Source organism: Vanacampus margaritifer, chromosome 1 (genome assembly GCF_051991255.1).
Source record: "Vanacampus margaritifer isolate UIUO_Vmar chromosome 1, RoL_Vmar_1.0, whole genome shotgun sequence".
In the NCBI taxonomy this organism is placed as follows: Eukaryota; Metazoa; Chordata; class Actinopteri; order Syngnathiformes; family Syngnathidae; genus Vanacampus; species Vanacampus margaritifer.
The window spans coordinates 16808883-16828631 of NC_135432.1; the positions used below are offsets into that span (position 1 = coordinate 16808883).

Here is a 19749-nt window from a genome sequence, read left to right on the forward strand (position 1 = left end):
TATGGATAAATATGCACAAAGACAGTTTCCCCAGTCAAATCGATTTCAGTATTTACATAGAACAGAATTACATGACTGATCAAGACAGGAATCTCACCGTTCAGTGGCACTTAGATCAGTGCTTGTGTCCAGTGGTTTATAACTAAGAGCAAGAACTCGAAGACCTTCGCTGGAAAAGTTGCATAGTTTCTTTGAGAACTGTGGCGGCACTGTAATCAGAATGCATCTTGTTCAATACTGATATATCATGTAATATGGAAAACGTTTCCAAATCATGAATAAAATGCTTTAAAATAAACTATATGAATTGAAGTATAGTGGAACACCTCTTAAAAAGGATCATACTATGTTTTTATTTATTTAAGCCTTCAACAGGTGTAATGGTCAGGTTTCAAAGCCCCCTTTACACTGCCAGTAAAAGCTGTCATTTTTTCTGCCTCTTCTTGTGATTACGATGATGATCAGACCACATTTTATGGCCAATTTATCTAGAAATTTAATACATTCAAAAGGGTTAAAATACTTTTTTTCTCCCACCGTATGAATTAAAACAGGTGGTCATACAGATTAGTAGCTGCAGCTTCTGCCATCTAATGTCTGCCTGTCACTTATATATCGCTGCCATAGACAGATAATTATTTGTGCTAAATAATAAGTTTCAGACCAATTGAGAAGTTGCTGGGAATATCTTTATGGCATTTGAAAAGTTACAGCATATCACCAATGTCTGACCAGTTTCTTGTCGGCAGAGGCTCGCCACCATCTCTGGAGAGCCCTTCATGAAAGCGAGGGCAGAGCGCCCACCGCAGGCCACCGTCACCACACTCATCCGCTGCAGGGCCGAAGAGAAGGGAAAGCGCTGGACGATTGCCACAGGCTCACTTGTGGACTAAAAGAAAAATGAAATGACTCTTTTCAATGCTACATAGCATCAATTGACCAAATGGCACAATACACAATAAAACTAAGGATTACTTCATCCAAGTCAATCGGTTTATAGTTTTAAAAAAATTATTTAGCTTTTTATGTATCACTTCATTGCTTCTTTCAATCAATGACATTTTTGTGAAAACACAGATGAGATACGATCATTGAGCATTTCGGTTGCACAACAGCACAAGACAAGTCTGCCTGTCTGAAAAGATTCACACTTCTATAAAAAGTGAGTGCCAAATCTGAGTTATGAAGGGAATGTTCCAATGAAAAAAGACATAAATTATTGGTGGATTGCACATATTGAGTTGTGGCAGAGACACTTACAGTTGCATGAAAAGGAAGCAGCCTTGGAGGATGTCTCATTACAGCTAACACTCGGTGCCCTCCAAACTCGGCATCCAGCTCACCACCATCTTCCCCTGGTTCCTGGAGTGTCTGGGATGGGACACCAAATTGTGGTTCAGTCGAGGTTCAAGTAGGTCAACTGACAAAATTTCTCTTTGGGCATTGTCAGTTGTCCCATTGAAATTGTAAGCAAGTTGAAATCATGTGATGAATGAAATAAAACTTTTTGACTCATACCCAACCGGTGGATTCAAACATTTTTAGCTCCAGAGGGTCACCAATGGGCTGCCCTTGCAGCAGGGCCAGAGTGTGACAGCAAGCTAGGCATGAGAGCATAGGCCCTGGCAGGAGAAGTCTCGGGTCAGAGACCACATCTGAAAAACCGGTATATCCACCCTCCATTACTCCCCACACATCCAGCCCATCCTCTGTCAGAGTTCCTGTCTAGAGAATGCAAAGTATGAGAGAGAGACTATTTGGGGTGAGACCTTTAAGAATTCAAGTGGATAAAACACAGTGATTAATTGGGGTGCAGCCCCTATCTGAGGAATTATGGTGTATAATACGCTTGCCAGTACATGCAGACAAGAATGCTGGTCCTCACCTTGTCAAAACAAAAAAGTGACACCTTGCCACAGACATTGATGCGTGGCGGACTAATGCAGAAGATGCCTTGATTCTTCAGTCTGTGCTGGGCATAAATGGTGCCAACGGTGATGGCGGCAGGTAGAGCCGGAGGCACCACAATGGTGACAATATCCAAAGCCCGAATTACCAAATGAAACCAGCTCATCTAGACACATGCAAAGCCTGAATTGGTTGGACTGTCAAGACGTTAACAGAATTTTTTTACTAGATGTTCGCGTGCACACTTACATTATATTGTGAGAGGATAACGAAGCAGTAAATGGTCCCAATAAAAGCTGTATGAAGAAGGAAAAAGCGAATAAAGGAATGTAAAATCTGAACTTCACACTTTTGAAATGATACCAATATGGCCATATAACTTGAGAGACACAGCATCAATCAGGTAATCAACTAGTGGTTTGGTAAAATAGTCACCTTTAAGGGATTTTTTTATGTTCAAATATTGAAGTGTCATTGAGACGTATGAAAAAAACAACAAAATGTAGAAATAATTCTGACAGCCACAGCACAATGTTGGTGTTAAAAGCTCATACCCAAAAATCCCAAGATGACTAAGAACTTTGCAGCATCTCGGTAGAAGCGAAAGTTGGTGGGCTGAGGGTACAAAATGGAGCTGACCAAGTTACCTTTGGCAGTAAAAAAACCTGTAGATGACACACAACAATTGCATGAACTGGTTTTGCATACACTACTGCAACTAGAGATGGGCATTTGACTAAATGTCGTTTAAGCTTAAATGAAAAGCACCTCAGCTCATTGAAATAAAAAATTAATTCCACACAAGTGACAGACTTTCTAACAATCAATTAGGGGAGATGGGGATTATGTAGGTTGAGCAAATTTTCTTTTTCCAGGATCACTACAGTAATTTCTGGACTATACGTTGCTACTTTTTTTCACTTGCATTTGACCCTGCGATTAATACAAAGGTGCGTCTTATCCATCAGATCAATAGGGGGCGCATTATAAAGGAAGCACAAGAGCGTTAGGCAGACCAAAACAGACCAAGTGAGCCCAAATACAGTAAAAGAGACAGAATGAGAGCGAGACAATTGGGTGCGGCTTATATGTGTAACAAACTCGCGTATTCGCCAAATTTAGCTAGCACAGCTTAGAGTGAGGTGCGCCTTATAGTCCAGAAATTACTGTACATTAAATTAACTTAAGTTTGTAGGCAAATTTATCTAGGAATATATATTTCATAATGTTGGGCCCTGCTACAAACAATATAATACATTTGTTAATACAGCTGGTTCGAAAAAAGTTGCCTTATGGCATAACTTTATGCATGATGGGGTTAAATTGAGCATAGGACTCACTATCTTTTTTCCCCCATCACCCAGCTTTCCATCTTCCCCTTCCCCCTTAGACAACCCTATTTTTACTTACCAGTGCCTGTGACTACGGCAACAGCACCAGCATCACCAGGCCCCCCTCCTTTGGCCCGGATGATTTGTGTTCCACAGAAAAGTGTGTTTTTGCGCTCAGAGTCTGAGCTATATTTTCTCTCTGAATCCAGTAGGGGAGTTTTCAGAACTGGGACACTCTCACCTGAACACAGGTAATAGTTAATAATGTCTTGCATTTATATATTTATACAGTATATAAATATACACACACCTCACATCAATAGGCAGACCTTCACAATTGAATGAAATCTAAAAATAGCCCATCTGATTTTAAAAGCATTATAAGCATTATATGCATTATTGAAGTCTGTTCTCTTTTATTGCAAATTTATTTCATATTCCTACTACCTAGATTACACATTTGCTGATTGTTTTCCAAAATCTTAATTAAATGGAAATTACAATCAAAATTTAAATAAATCCAAAATCCAATCTATCAAATAATTTGAAAATTAGATGAGTTGCATCATTTCCCCAAAATATTATGAATAAATACATTTTGTTTCTGTAAATGTAAGAAAGTTATATTTGACATACCAATTTAGCGTGAGAATCACTAAATAAATAATAAATATAACAATAAATATTGGTGAATTATTATAGAATTTTATATTAAACATTGAATTGGTAAAGGTCAAATATTGGGGATGAATTACCAGATGTGACCTATTATTACATTCTGCCCCGATGTAGCTCTTGGGTTGAATCTCATTAGCATATACTGTGCAAGTGTACTTTAAGTGTATACAACATATCAAGGGGGGGGGGCTGTTTCATGGGCTTGTGTTATTGTTATGTCATCAACACCAGGAGGCATAAATGATCTTTGCTAAAGTTCTAAGCTGGCTGTGTTTGCTGACCTGTCAACATGCCCTCATTGATCAGACACTCCCCTGCCAGCAAGGCAGCATCACAAGGCATCAGCAGACCTTCCTTAGGTAAACAAATGCAGTCACCAGGCACCAGCTCCACTGAACTAACGTTCTCTTGCTCTGAGACAAAATGTGTAACAGATTTTTGTTTTAACAACCATGGTACGTATAACTCATTCACAATTAAGTGACCAGAAATGCTACTTAAAATCAAATTGGGACAATATGTAAGAAAACCAAATACCTCCAGAATTTCTTATCACTCTGACATTAGTGACTAAGCGGGCCATGTTGTGAAGAATGACACTTTGCTGTGGAGTAGATCAATTGCTATTGTTTCTATACATTATTATCATTCCCACAAAATCTGTGTAAATCAAGACCAAAGTCTCACCTTGCGGATCTCATAAAGTGAGATACCAATGGAGATAAGAGAGATTAAAAATATACTCGCGGAGTAGGCATAATAGTCATCAATTGTCCACAGGACCAGACTGAATAACTGGAATACATAGAAAGGGTTGAGGACCTAAAAGAGAAGATAACATTTTGATCAACATGCTGCAATTAAATGATCAAAGATATACATACTGGGAGTATCAAATAAATACAAAGCAAAATAAGTGAAATGGAACCATCTCACCTCCTCAATTAATAGTTTGAAGTAAGATTTCACAGGCACATCAATCACATTGGGTCCATACACTTGTCTCCTATAAGATGGGAAACACGAAAAGTGAAACCAACAAAACAAAAGTTGCCAACGCTGAGGGAAGTGACTCATACTTGCAAATGTTATTCTGCCACAACAACGGAAGGGCCGTATTCTCCCGGTCATGTATAAGACATTTAACACACCTAGCTTGTGCATGTTTCAGCTACGCACATTCAGGAAATGTGTATGCAACTGCAAATTGTGGAGCACTGAGCTTTCCTGAGACTTGTGAATGCCATAGAAATACATTTGGAAAATGCAGCAGAGACAAATTACATCCGTAAAGGAAGAGACGTCGACAGACGTGCACACCGCTCTGACTAACATCCTGGGACTTTGAAGGAGAGCTACTCAATAAAATTAATCTAGTCAGAATACTGTGCTCATGACTAAAGGCATGTTTGGAGGTCAATCAATACAAAAGTTGATGCGCCTGCAGTCCTAAATCAGCGGTGCCCTACAACCAGATTAAGTCACAATAACATACTTCATGACCAACAGATTAAACTTGTATTTGATTAGGTGGACAAAAAATCAGTAATTAGCTGAGCAGTATCTTTTTAGATCAGAGGTCACATTTTGAGGAAATAAAGTTTTTTTTAATATACCACTAAATTAAGTTGTAAAAAAAAAACAGGTCAAACACTCAATAATGTTGCCTTGCTCACCTCAAGTTCTGCTCAAGGTGACTCAAACCATTTTTGAAGCCATGAAGGTCCTTGCAAGTCCAGTCCTCATTGAGGACACTACAGTCAAAACAAAACCATGATTGATATTACTGGCAGACTACATCTCAATATTTCATTTTAAAGGTAAACATTTGTGTGATTTAACACTGCTCGGAAGCTGCTTTGAATCAAAATTAGACGTGCTTAGTATTCACTAAATTCCTTTCACATTACCTGACAAGACAGAAAGCTGCCTTCATGTCCAACCATATGTAGCGAAGGCCTTCAAACAGGTAGTAGCGTAGAAGTGTTTTCTGTACAAAAAACATTGACAAGGTTGCAGAGCACTCCACTAATTCCACATTTAAAAAATATATAAAAACTGAACTTGTTCTTCACCTTCTCCTGGTAAAGCTGAACCGTGTCCCTCCATTCTGTAACCCCTGTATCTTCCAATAATTCCAAACTTTTATTACAGAGAGAAAAATAGCACAAAAATGGTCATGTTTCTTCTCAGACATGCACAAAGTCTTGTGTGGACATAAAGCAAAGCTCTCAAAGTTCACCTGCCCTCCTCCAGCTCCTCTGTGAGCACCTCCACCACATGGTATCGGCCACAGCTATCCTGAAGGCAAAAAGGCAAGACAAATATTTGAGTACAGTACCTTGTACAGCTGTACCAGTACCTTGTTTGCACATCCATACTGTACATTGCAAGGTTGTAGTTTAAGCGCAAAGTGCCCAGCCACCAGGCCACAGACTGGTACTGGGCCGCACAGGGAAAATGAACACAAAACTTATTCATCAGAGACTGAAAAAAGGTTGATTTTGAAATTCAGATCACGCCTCGGACTTGAAACAAGGCAAACCCTTCATCATTGGGATGTTTCCTCTCGCGATATGAACCCGGCCATATGTCCATATACTCATAAGTTTAGTCAGAATGTGTGTGTCTGACTGTCTGATTTTAGGGAGAGGGGTGGGGCCTGGGAGGTGGACAGTGGGTGGTGAGGAGTTTTTGTGTGAATGATTTTAATCTGTAAAGCACTTTGAATTGGAGCGCTTCTACGGAAAGGGGAAAAGGTCAAATGATGAAACAGAAGAGTCTAAACCATTTCTGAAGCACAAGCTGCTACAGTGCTCTAATTCGTCATAGAAATCACAATAGAAAGTTAAATCATTGCTCTCACCCGTAGTAGCACAAAATCTGCGAGCCCGAGAGGACAGGGACGGCAGCGTGCCAGAAGAGATAGCCGGGGTCGCCAGTGAAACACAATCAGGAGAACACCCAGGGACAGCACGGCCACGAGGTGGCACAGCCACACCCGCCATCGCACCCACTTGTATCCCTGGGCATCCTGGTGAGAGGCAAAAAAATAAATAAACAAAAAATAATGCAAGGTTAGCTGTAGAATACAGATATTAATAGTGACACAAAAATATGCATTATTACATGAAAAGGGCTGCTCAAAACTTAATTAACAAAGTTCTCGCTAGTAGATAGAGCAAACATATTGTGCTTTTATTCATTTACACATAAGGAATGTACTGAAAAATCCAGGAGATTTACAGTAGTGATCATGAACAACCATGCATTTCTAAACATATTAATAATCAACAAAAACAGTAATATTCACTGTACACTACAGGTTTAACATAATTATTGCTCGTTAAACTACTTTTGCTGAGTAACGGCTGTTTGTTTTTTTAGTTTGATGCTGGTTATTAAAATGTTCTTTGATCTATCATCAGTAACCGCTTTTACAGAAATCTAACGAAACAGTGTACTCGTAACAATAAGGTGGGAGAACTCTACTGTACAGTAAGTTTTCACACCCCTGGCCCAGTATTTCCTTTTACACAGGCACTATCAAGCCTCTGTTACAATTCTGATGCTCCCTGCGAAGAGGGAATTTTGAAAACTTACTCCCATGAGTCTTTGCCATGACGGTTTATACAGAAGGACACAGAAAACGGCGTAAAAGTCATGGCCTTATCAGGCAGTTTAAAAAAAAACTATTGATACACTAGTAAGTGTAGTGATTATCAAAGTCTCAGGACAGGAAAAACAGTTCTCTATTGTCCCCTTTTTTATTGTTTTGTTAAAGTCATTTGCCTCGTGACACGGCGAGTGGTTCTTACCATGTGTTTGTCAGGCACGAGCAAGCCGAATCATGCAGCCAGCAGCTTACCTCCTAAGAAGCAGGAAACATATCATGTCACAAAAACGGGTCTCTTGCTCAGGCAGTCACAACATTTGCATGAACTAAGTAACAGAGCAGTACACACCCTCAAAGTCAATATAAACAAGACACCGCACCGCTTTATTGCAAATGACAATTACACAAGTAGACGGTTAATTTGTAAACAAACATGGCGTCTGAAGACAATTCAGGAGAGGGAAAGTGAGCCATCTGAACGCAAACACAGTCACATGGGAATCTGGTGACCACTTCACTGAAATTATAATTTGTTGGGATGCTTTGAAGATTTGTGTCCTTGTTATACATTACCTTTTTGCTCAAACACCCTTTAAAAATATGCAATTTATTGCACTAACCTCAACTAACGGGCAGTTACTGACTTTGGTGGAGAGGCGGGATACACCCTGCACAAGTTGCCTGTCAGTCTCAGGCCAAATAAGATGTCCTATAAATTTCACTGAATTTCATTCTAGTACATTTGATTTATTTTTAAGTTATACTTTGGCGTTGATCGATTTTTTTGCGTTCTGTAAGACTCCCTCCAGAGAAAATTTTCACCCCTCTGCAACTAGACCACAGACTAATTTTCAGAAATAGGCCGATAAGAAAATATTGATTTGGTTGTTTAATTTCACTGCAACGATACTACATATTTGCATAAAAGCAAGTAAAAAGTCTATTTGTTCCCATGTGTCTCGTTTAGAGGCATAGCTACTTTCAGTTCAGTATGCTGCTTTTTGTCAAGAGTATCAAAATAGCTTTACTGAGGCACTTCCTGTTTGTACAAAAGCTTTCCAAAGTTATGACCCTCCAGTCCCCGAAAGACAAAATAATAATAAATACTGTAAATAAATAAATATCCTGCAATCCTTAACACATGACTGGCCTGAAATCATGTGAAAGCTTGCCAAGCTTGATGCAATGTGATCACATGGTGATTTAGTCATGAATAGCACTGATCTGGAACACCGCAAAGTTCCTGAAACGTATTAACTTTCACATGGTTTTAAATTTTAAATCAGTGGGAATGACATGAACTTTTGCATTTGTCGTTGCATCTGAAATGGTTTCTGTTCATTTAATGTGTAATGTGTAAGTTAGTTATAAATTAAAACAATGACTATTGACTATAGCCTTTACCAATAATTATGTATTAGGCCTGTAAGAATACCTTACCTTATCCCATGCTATAATTTGGCTACTCGAAATGTATTTATTCTTTTTTTTTCTCATTTAATAAATTAAAAAGCGGGTACTTGATTTACTTGAGAATGATAAAAAAAAAAAAAAAAAGTAAAATAAACAAATGCATTTGTACAAAACATTTAAAATGTTTTTATTTCATGAATGATAATAGTCTATGCAGGCACCCATTTTCTATAGCGCCTACAACATTTTAGTGTTGTGGGTGAACTGGAGTCTATCCCAGCTGACTGGCTAGAGGTGGGGTACACCCCTGCACTAGTCACCAATTGATCGCTGGTAGGGTACATGTAGACAAATGTTTAGTTTTTTTTCTTTTTATTATGTGTTCATTTTTCCTTATGGACAATACCCGAAAAGCAAAAGGGCTGACGGGATGAAGCCGAAGTTTATTAATTCCCGTTCCCAGAAATGTGCCCTGTGATTGGCTGGCAACTTGTTCAGGGTGTGTCCCGCCTCTCGCTTTAAGTCAGCACATAAAAACTACCAAATGTAACTTAAAAAAAAAGATCTTACCTATGAATGACCTAGCCGATCTGTTTGATCGCAAAAATTGCTATACAAAATATTATACATAGTACATACGTATAACAAAACACATGGACTTAATTACACCCACCGTACTGAGGACAACAAAAAAAATTGTAATCATAATCATCTGCAGACAATGTTTTTTATTACGTTACGGGGAGTAACAAAAAACTATGTAAATCAAGGAATCGGTCTTGATTTAAAAGATGAGTGGATCGGTACACAAACCTATGAATTGGTTTCAAAGCTTGAACAATCAAATAATTATTTTAAAAAAAAGAGTTATAAATCGGTTTGATGTTTCTGATGATTTGTTGTTTCTTGAAATATAAAAACTTGAATAGTTTGGCTTTTGGAAAGCTTTAATTGATGTTATATCTTAATAAAACATGACAAAACATACACAATATGCACTTCTCTATTTTTTTTTTGATAAATTTCTTTGTAGGAAATACCACATTTACAACTGAGCAATTCTATGAATCGAATCATATTCCCACTGGATCTAACCAAATCAAATCTTTCCACTTTAAAACGAACCGTCCTTGAAATGCACTCCACGTATCGGAGTATGTATCGAATAATAATCTTTTATTGAAAAGACGCACTCTCCTCTACTATGTCAGCTTCACTAGAGGTAACATTTTCTTATCAGGGGCTACTTTAGTTTTCATAAATTTCCCCAAGATCAACTTCTACCAAAATGTTATACAATGGTTGGGCAAACATCTGTGACCATAAAATTTGGCAAAGCAACTTTATTTCTACAGCACATTTCATACACAAAATAACTCACAGTGCTTCACACAGCCAAAAGCTAGCATTTACAACAGAACAGCAAAGAGAACCAAAGTACAAGTAGATGCCCTAAATTAACATTATACATTTTAGTGTGCGCGTGTGAGAAATACACACAGGCTGCCTGGTAATTATCTCTCGTCTCATTTTATTGATACGGTACTATAGAATTATGAACACTTAGTAGAATCTTTAAATCCTATGAGCAGTACTTCACATACACATAAAATACATTAGACACAGTTCAGGTAGCGCCCGTGTTAAATTAACATAGGTACAGTACTTGTGACTAAGGTAGTTGCTAGCTGTAGCATTAGCATCTTTAGGGCTGCGCCAATGTTGCCGTATAAATTGGTCTCTAGGCCGTTTAGAATCGGGTGGATTGACAAATATAATGGACTTACGTCTGCTCCTGACGAGTCTCTAATTCTACAATGACTTGTTTCACTTTTACTTAAGCCATGATGCCCGCCCAAAACAAAACAGGTAACACGTCATCCGCAAGCATGCGTCTACGGCGAGCGACAGGGTCCAAGTCTAGTATTTTCACGCACTTCCCAGGCCTTTGTTATGAAAGTCTTGCGTGGTCGTGGGTGTTAGAAAACGTACGAGTTAATAGGCGTGGTTCGTCGGGGAAAGAAACATTAATACTGTATGCTTCAGGTGGTGAAAAACTAGATACGCAAGTTCCTGATTATACAATGCAGCACTGTACCGCTCACTATAAGAGCCAATGTTCATCATACCTCTAATCAAACACGTCAAATCAGCATACCGGTCAGACAGCTGCCTCTATCGGGCCAGCATACTCACAATAGCATACCTACGTTACGTAATGATAACACACTGCAATTGAACACTGATGCATACTAACAGTAGAGCTATCATCACAGTAGCATATCGATCGTTTTAATACCAGTATGCTGTTCTGATCTGATGGCTGAATACAGGCATCAACGTGCCATGCTGTCCTGTCGCCTGAGGTAAGTTGCCTCAGTCGTGACAGAAGAACACCAGCTCTAAAGAAATGCAGATTTCATGATGAGTCCAGTTCAACACATTTTAATGAGTACATGTGACATATTTAGTTTAAATACTTTTTTTTTTGTTGAATGCGTTTTTTACTGCCCCGATATTTTCTCTTATTCTTTCATACACCATCACATATAAACAGGGTTGGAGAATCCAGGTCCAAACACCCTGCCACAAACTGGCTTTAGCCAACAGGTGCTTCTACTCAAATGGCAGGTAAACGATCTTGTTGTTTCAGGGTTTTTACTTTCTGCACCTGGATTCCTCAACACTGCACCTAAATACAAATGCACAGATACCTTCTACAATTGCAAATGACATGTTTAGTCCAAGTCCAAAACAAAATCACAGATTAGAGGTGTATGTTCACATTTTAACTCTGACACAAGACATGTCATGTATTTCATGTATCACTATTTAGAAAATAATGAAATTTTAACATATAGCGGTGACCAGCAAGATGTGTGAACTTTGAGCTTAGCTTACCCAGTCACCTTTTTGCTAAAAAAACAAAAAAAACATGGATCCTTTGGTTGTACAGCCTTTGACTGCAACAACATCAAACTTCTTCAGGTCCAATATTATTTAAAAACAAGATTTCAATTGCAACTGGTAGAGCAATGTGAAAATGAACATGCTAGCCGTTTTGTAGCATAGTCAACAACTAAAGTGCTCACATCTGCAAAAAGTGTCAATGTTCCTGGTTGGACCTTCTCGTATACTCCACTTAAATTGAGGAAGTGTTATTGATGACTCTTGAGCTGTCTTTACTCATGTCTGTTCATGATGCAGCAGCTTTCTTTTCTTGGTAAGTTGCCATCATTTTCTTGATCTCAGCGATGGCCTTTCCTGGGTTGAGTCCCTGTGGAGAGCAGAGCCCGTGATTTAGCTTAAGTCTGGGAGGAATGGAATGTTCATGGAAGTACCTTGGGGCAGGTCTTGGTGCAATTCATGATAGTGTGGCAGCGGTAGAGAGAGAAGGGGTCTTGAAGTTTAGACAGTCGCTCTTCAGTGAAGTCATCGCGAGAGTCTATCATCCAACGGTATGCCTGTGTGACAGCACAAAGTTCACTTATTCTATGTAATGTGAAATACACTACTTGCATAGTAATGCTACTAATAATAACAAATAATATGGAGCGGTCCCTCAAATTGGGCTAATGTCAGTGACAAAAGATCTTGGGTCTATTTTGACAAAAAGCTGTTACATATTAAAACACCTTAGAAAATACATTACATAATACATTTAAAAAAAAAGAATGCATACCATGCATCTCTCCTGTTACATGAACTCAAAAAAGCAAATACTTTTGATTATTTATCCTAAATTATATTTACAATACCTGCATGAGAACAGCAGGTCCTAAGTATTTGTCCCCGTTCCACCAGTAGCTAGGACAACTGGTGCTGCAGCATGCACACAGGATGCACTCATACAAGCCGTCCTGTTGGGTTGAACGCAACGTCATATCATAGGTAACTTCATATCGCTCTGTTCATTCTCAGACACAATGTTGTCAGTATGAAATAGAAAGAAGCAAAATAGAAGAGGAGGGCATCAAAACGTGAGCATTATATTGACCTTTTGCACGTGACGTCACAGCCCTCATGGGAACGCCCCTTCGGGGACACTGGATGGCAAAAGAGCCACTTGCCTGTATTGTAACCATTGAATCTCGTACAGCGTAAAGTCCTTTATCTAATCGATTATCTTATAAAATGGTCATATCTTGCTTTGCGCTCGGTTGTGCAGACAGACAAAAGAGTAAACCAAATGTTGCTTTTTATCGCATACCTACTAATGAAGACAAAAGACGTCGATTGATAGCAGCAATCAACAGAAAGGACTAGCAGCCCACAAAGTATTTACGGATTTGCAGCGATCATTTTTTGCTAGGTTAGTAGATAAATGTTGTAATTAGTAGATAAATGTTCATACATTTTACTATTAACATACACTCTAACAAAGATTGTAACAGAGGTGTCGAATTGCGTGTTTCAAAACACATTAACGAGCCAGATAGTTAGCGTCCACTCCAATTGCACCAACACACAGCTTAGTTTTAAAATGCACCTTCTTCAACTATTAAGTGCATTTGACTGTTTAATAATGGGGGATTTCGTCTTTGTGCTTGGAGTTTTTCACTCTGGAGTCGGAGTCATATTCATGAAATTAGCGCATTGCTAGCCACTATGATAGTCATTTGTTCCATGCTATTAAACATACTAACATAACATCATCACAGCATTTCAATATAGAACGGACTGTGTAAAAATAAGTCAGTTAGCATGATAAACAAGTTTTACCTTTGCATTAAAAAGTATATTGTCCCCCGCTTTTAAATCAGCCCCGGTGTAAGAAGGAGCGACGGCATTGACTACATAACGATATAGGTCGTGCGCTGTGAATTCCGACAAAGTCAGCGATTTGATTACCTTGTTAAAAACGAGCAAGCAACAGAAGGTAAGGGGCTGTTTTCAAACTAGCGATCTCCAACTTCAAGTAAATATCGCGCTCTATGAGTCCCGACTAAATGTGCAACTTTGACTGACAGGCGACCTTCGGTTGAAGTAATAGATTCCATGGCTCTATGGGCAATAATAACTTTTAATTTGTAAAATAACAGTCGCTAAGTCGCTCCGGGTCACGTCCATTCCATTCAACAATCATTTCCTTCCACCGTCCGTAATAGGGCAGTCACGTGACCACGTGACGTCGGTGCAAATGGTCAATACACCATTTGTCACATGTACAATGAAATAATACATAGAGCTGCTATTTGTTGTCTGCATTTAGCATTTAAGTCAACCTTAAGGAAATGTGGGTGGCAGCAGTGTAGTGCCTGGGGATTGAATTCAGATCTTATGTTCACAACTTGGTCAATGATGTTGACATGTTTTGAAATTGTGGGAAAATGCCACAAGCATTTACATTTTTACAGGTACTATAAGGCTCAGGCTGGGTACAAAACCAGTGACACATTTTCTTTTAATAAATTTGGTGGTATATAATATGTTGTGGCGTAAATGATTTCACAAAATTTCAGCCAATGTGCATAGTTACGTATCTACAAACCACTTGAGATTCACAATTCTAAACCATGTGGTGAACTGTGCCACTTGGTGCCACTTGGTGAAAAATGTGTTTTAATAATGATTAAAATAAGTTGATATATTTACCAGTTTTTGCCTGTCTCCCACTGACTGGTAATATTGGTCTTTCCCTTCCTGAGATTCGTCCTTCTTTTTTAGGTAGGGCTCAATAGATTTGTACTGTGCGTAGAAGTTGCTCATGTCCTGGAGCAAGTTGGGAAAAAACAAAACAAAAAAAACAAAACATTCATGAAGCCCATGGTATATTATTCTTAGTCTCCCAAAACACTTTTTCTGGATTTTTCTGATGCTTTGTATTAGTAGAGACGTTATAGTTGAATTAACACTTAACAAAAATGTTCTAACTCAGGAAATGTCATTTTTAGCTGCAATTAAATGTCACGTAATAGTATAAATAAACTCACCAATCTGCTAAAAAAAACAACTGACAACTAAACAAGCTTGCAGTACGGTACTTACAGGCACAAGATCTTTGACCACATACATGTGAGGAAGCGGATAAATTTTGGTGGCTTTGTTTGTATTGCTGTCAATTTTGTTGAGGCATGCAAGTGTATTGCCTCCATTGATGTTCATGGCACATGAGCCACAAATACCTGGAATGAACATCACAAGAAAATTCTCAATTTTGTACTATTCGTTTACAGGAAGGTAAGTCGTAGTGACAAAAACTATAGTTAGTCCCTCACCCTCACGACAAGAACGTCTGAATGTAAGGGTGGCGTCCATCTCATTCTTGATCTTGATGAGAGCATCCAGGACCATTGGACCGCATCTGTATGTAAAGAGAAACTATTCAAAACACTGTCATGTTCACTAAGGCATTTTAATCGTCCTAAGCATGTACAAAAAGGGATAGCCACTTAAAATATAGTATTAGTGTCCAACTAAAAATTATCTGACCTTACAAAACAATGTACACATGGTAGAAAAAACGAGGGAGTCAATACTCAAACTAAACAAAAGGAACTAACTCTGCAGGCCAGGTTAGTCAGAGAGACAAAATGAGACCCAAGTCTTTAGTGAAATATTTTTTTACTTTCAGTCCTTTTTGTCCTGAAAGAAAAGTGGAAGCACCAAACAGATCAAGACTCAATCCAAGCAAACTGATGTAAAAAAAAATTGGAGTGGTCAATTTTTTGCTGTCCAATAGACGCACCTGCCTACACCATTTTGTCTAGAAAGAAAAGCTTATAAAATAATAGTGAGTAATACTGTGTGGTGGCATTCCTCTTATCTTGTGGCACCACCTGCTACTTTTGTTCTTTTGCAGCACCATGTGTCACATGTCTTACGTATTAAGGTCAACTTCATATGTCTGCATACGGGGCTTGTCTCCGGTAGTGTCTGGATCCCAGCGGTAAATCTGGAACTTCTTTATCCTCGGTTCAGGAGCAGGCGAAGCCAGGGTCTGGGCATAGCGCACCGTCTGCATCATAGACAACAAATAATAATCACCATCTATAAGATTAAACTGTCTCTATAAGATTAAACTGTCAGTAAGGGAGATGTTGACATGCAACTGGATTTATTAGTCATTGTTCTGTCCACTAAAATATAACTCTGTCACACAACAACAATAAGTTTTGAAAAGTAGTATTTGCTCGTCAACTTTACATCCATCCATCCATTCATTTTCTGAACTGCTCGCTTATCCATACAGATTCTCTCATTAGGTGAGCTGGAGCCTATCCCAAATGACTGTGGGGAGGTCAAGGCGAGGTCCACCCAGGACTGGTCACCAGCCGCTGCCACCAATCACATTGCTCACAGAAAAGGCAGCTGGCCCAACTCATTCAGAGATGAGGTAAAACAACAACAACAACAAAATATAAAACAGTTTTTTAAAATAACTGAAAAATAATATTTTTAAATGTTTATTATATTTTTTAGCAATAATTGGATTATAATCAACTAACCATTTTATACGTTTGAAAAAAATTGACATACATGTGTAAAATTATGTTGATCACTCTTATTGTATTATTTACAATTATTCAAATTAACTCATACTTTAACGTGGTGGATAAAATACAAGAAAACATTTAAAATGTGACATTACAAGAGTCTTTCTTGCTCGGAGGGTTTAAATTAAATTAAATATACTTTGCTCAGCTCTAAACAGGCACACCTGCACATTTAATTAGTTCCAATAAATGTGTACATTTGCAATGATACAGATTAGAACGTCGCTGCTGCGCACTGAGGGAAGTTTCTAATGTTTTATTGGCTTTTTGGTTACACGATAGGGCCAAAATGTCAAAACAGATTAGATTATGATGGAATGCAATAATAAACGCATAGAGACTCTAAAAGTGATCAATCTGTTTTTTTTAGTTGCTGTTTTTTTTTTTTAAAATAGTAGACCACGTAATGTGCGTAGAATCGCAGGCGTACCTAATGTTGTGGTCGTTGAGTGACTCTTTTTGTGTAAGAGACTCCCCTTAGTGGTCGCAAGGTGAACTGCATGGTCGTATTACATCACTGTCCTTTCTTTGTTACTCAACTGTCTTTGAGACAATCACGGCTGAATTTAAGAAGGGCTGCAACTTATTTTTTGTTTGTATGTGCTATTTAAAAAGACATTACAGTACGCTATGATATCTTGAAGGTATTTCAAAATCTACCATAGTAGCTGCCACTTAACAACCAAGTACAGACACTATAGTACGACAGTTTCCTGTGTTGTTCTCCTGTGTTGTCCAAATACATTTCCTCACAAAATTAATAACGACGATATAGCTTGATAATGCAAAGCGTCGTATAATGGAAGATAGTGCATCTATATACCACGTTAATGTGTCCAAATACAGATCTATGCAGTGTCTCGAAGGCAACTTACCACCAAAATGCCAGAGTTCCTGACGGTCAAAGCATTCCGGGTCAAGGCGACACAAAGTACCGACATTTTTATTCAGTTAAAATGAAGCTGCAGTACTTGTCGGATTCGACTAAACAACGCGCGTGTTTGCTTCCAACCTTAAACCCCGCCCCTTAAATTGCATTTTAATGACGCAAAGGAACGTCGAACGAGTACGCTGAATAATATATATATTATTATTTTTTACAATACATTCTTTATAACTATACTATTTTAGTATTTTTGTTTTTGTTTCAAGTCAGTTAATTAAAGCTTCAAATAGTAGAAATAGCTATTTCCGATAGCAAGTGAAGTTAAATGCCACGCCTTCTTAAACGCATTGCAATGGACATACATAAACAGTAAGTCACTTTAGAAACCAAAAACCTACAGTGGCAATGCATATTATACTGTCAATATATTTAAACTATGTGAGGACATATTATCATTTATATCCTTGTTTAACTTGTTACAGGAAAAGTACAATTCACACACACAATCAGCTATGAACAATTTAGCGCCATTGTTCTTAAAATGGGGTCTGGAGACATGTAACTTGTTTTTTTGGCCCAGACATATATATTACATGTTTGCAAATTATTTAAATAAAAAATAATGAATTATTAAAAAAAAAAAAATCCTATCTTCAGTACACACAGCATGGCTAAAACAATTACTTCATCCCTACCTTAGCTTTGGGCCAATTAAAAGCTCTGATAATGATTGTGACGTTTAACATAAATCTGAACTCCCCATGGCACTTACCATGTCTAGCTGTCCCACACTCTATTTTCATGACAAAAAGGTAAAGGTGAGGGCAATGCAAGCTCTGCAAAAAAATGGGGGAAGTCTATGCCACGGCCAAAAGTTTCCTCAGCCTGTCCATGTCACATAACACTGAATGCCATGGGATGGGAATTATTATTATTATTGTTATTATTTTTAAACAACTTAATTGAATTATTTTAACATTTAGCCATTATGACTAGCTTATGGGTACTGCTTCCACTAACAACTGGGCTAAGAACAGAGAGGAGTTACTTTACAAAGTATGTTACCAATTTAGCAATTTGGTCACTATAATTAGAGTTTGTTTTTTGTTTTTATCGTTCTGCGACTATTTTTCAAAAAAGTGACTAGCAAGTTTAATTCAGTTAGTAAACAGACATTAGCGGATTATTATTTTTTTTTTAACATTGTGTATACCATAGAACAAAAAATTAGTTTGTCATGCATAACATTGCCGGTGAGTCAGTGACATGGTGTCCATTTATACGCAATTAAAAACAAAAATCCACATTCAGAAGTCTGAGGTCTGCACCGATTCAAAGTGGGGACAATGGCTGTCACAGTAGTGGAAGTTGGTCTCATTATCGTCTTAGAAGAACAGTGGAAGGAGTGTTTTGTGGAGTGGAAGTTCAGTATCTTTTCAAAGTGGGACAAATTTGCAGGCTGGGTAAATCTATGCCAAAGCTGTCAAGCCGTGTTACACTTTCTCCACAGGAGGACTGTAGAGGACTAAGGGAAGCAGAGCTCCTTATCTATGATATACGATGTGCTGCAAGCCTCTGTGTGTACTTCTAACCACCACAGACAGTCACAGTTTTGAATAGTGGGTGAACCATGTTGGCAGGAGGGGCATGCCACTAATACACAGTGATATTCATCCTCTTAGTGTACAGATATGTGTATTATCGTCAGAAACAAGTATATAACAAATTCGATTCAAATGCCTGTGTGATGACAGTCAGGATGAGACCAAAACTTTCTAGAAAAAATAATCCATGATCAATGACTAATCATTACAGTACTGCAATATGGAAGTGACAAGCGACAACTAACAACAGATTGTTGATTTCACATCTTAAAGCAGCCAACAAATGATTTGTTGGTTCTTGTCCAATTGGCAGACAGTGCTTTCGGCTCGTATGCAATTCATTCCATTTACTTATGCAGAGTAAGTGTTGATCCCTGGAGGTCACTTGTCTAGCTGGGGTTGTATAATGGTGTGTAGACTGTAATGTGATCTAGCCCTATAAACAAAGTTGTGTCTGAGTCTTACTTTAGATCCCTCACAACTCTCATGGTTAAATCAACTATACATACGTACAGTATGTTATGTCAAGTCATTAGTCAATGATGGGAAAAGTTTAAAGAACACATACTGATTTTCAAACCTCTAAAAGTAACAATTCGGTCATATTGTCTCACTTTCACATATACATATATATAGATATATATATATATATATATAATTTTTTTATTATTATTTTTATTTTTAAAGAAATGCATCCATAGGTTCATCTAGTTATAGTACTGGGCCCATTAATTCATACCCCATTGACTGAAATTTCTGTCATTCTTAGAAGCACCAATATGAGTGTGGTTGTATTGACACAATCAAACATCAGAGG

At 38.1% G+C, this 19749-nt stretch overlaps 2 protein-coding genes across 3 annotated transcripts in view; both read right to left on the minus strand.

The window, feature by feature from the left end:
• The window catches only part of atp13a2 (ATPase cation transporting 13A2), a 59638-nt gene that overhangs the window by 5594 nt on the left and 34295 nt on the right, over window positions 1–19749 (minus strand). The window contains exons 1-19 of one of the 2 annotated variants that reach the window (XM_077578066.1): window positions 10734–11223; window positions 7736–7788; window positions 6784–6951; window positions 6160–6218; window positions 5993–6059; window positions 5828–5907; window positions 5594–5671; window positions 4854–4923; window positions 4605–4739; window positions 4455–4521; window positions 4199–4330; window positions 3319–3480; window positions 2463–2573; window positions 2158–2204; window positions 1886–2074; window positions 1519–1725; window positions 1261–1371; window positions 733–889; window positions 98–209 (exon numbers count right to left, since the gene is read on the minus strand). In XM_077578066.1, coding sequence (XP_077434192.1) covers window positions 98–209; window positions 733–889; window positions 1261–1371; window positions 1519–1725; window positions 1886–2074; window positions 2158–2204; window positions 2463–2573; window positions 3319–3480; window positions 4199–4330; window positions 4455–4521; window positions 4605–4739; window positions 4854–4923; window positions 5594–5671; window positions 5828–5907; window positions 5993–6059; window positions 6160–6218; window positions 6784–6951; window positions 7736–7738 — 1955 coding nt within the window. In that variant the 5' untranslated portion in view covers window positions 7739–7788; window positions 10734–11223. Of the gene's footprint in view, window positions 1–97; window positions 210–732; window positions 890–1260; window positions 1372–1518; window positions 1726–1885; window positions 2075–2157; window positions 2205–2462; window positions 2574–3318; window positions 3481–4198; window positions 4331–4454; window positions 4522–4604; window positions 4740–4853; window positions 4924–5593; window positions 5672–5827; window positions 5908–5992; window positions 6060–6159; window positions 6219–6783; window positions 6952–7735; window positions 7791–10733; window positions 11224–19749 lie in introns of those variants that run through there. The other variant, XM_077578076.1, reaches the window with a different exon arrangement.
• Window positions 11376–17467, minus strand: LOC144059181 (succinate dehydrogenase [ubiquinone] iron-sulfur subunit, mitochondrial-like). The gene is made up of 8 exons (XM_077578115.1): window positions 17318–17467; window positions 15771–15904; window positions 15165–15250; window positions 14935–15071; window positions 14542–14658; window positions 12705–12806; window positions 12288–12410; window positions 11376–12223 (listed from the first exon to the last, which is right to left on the minus strand). The coding sequence occupies exons 1-8, from the start codon at window positions 17381–17383 to the stop codon at window positions 12143–12145; spliced, it is 846 nt and encodes a 281-aa protein (XP_077434241.1). The 5' UTR covers window positions 17384–17467; the 3' UTR covers window positions 11376–12142.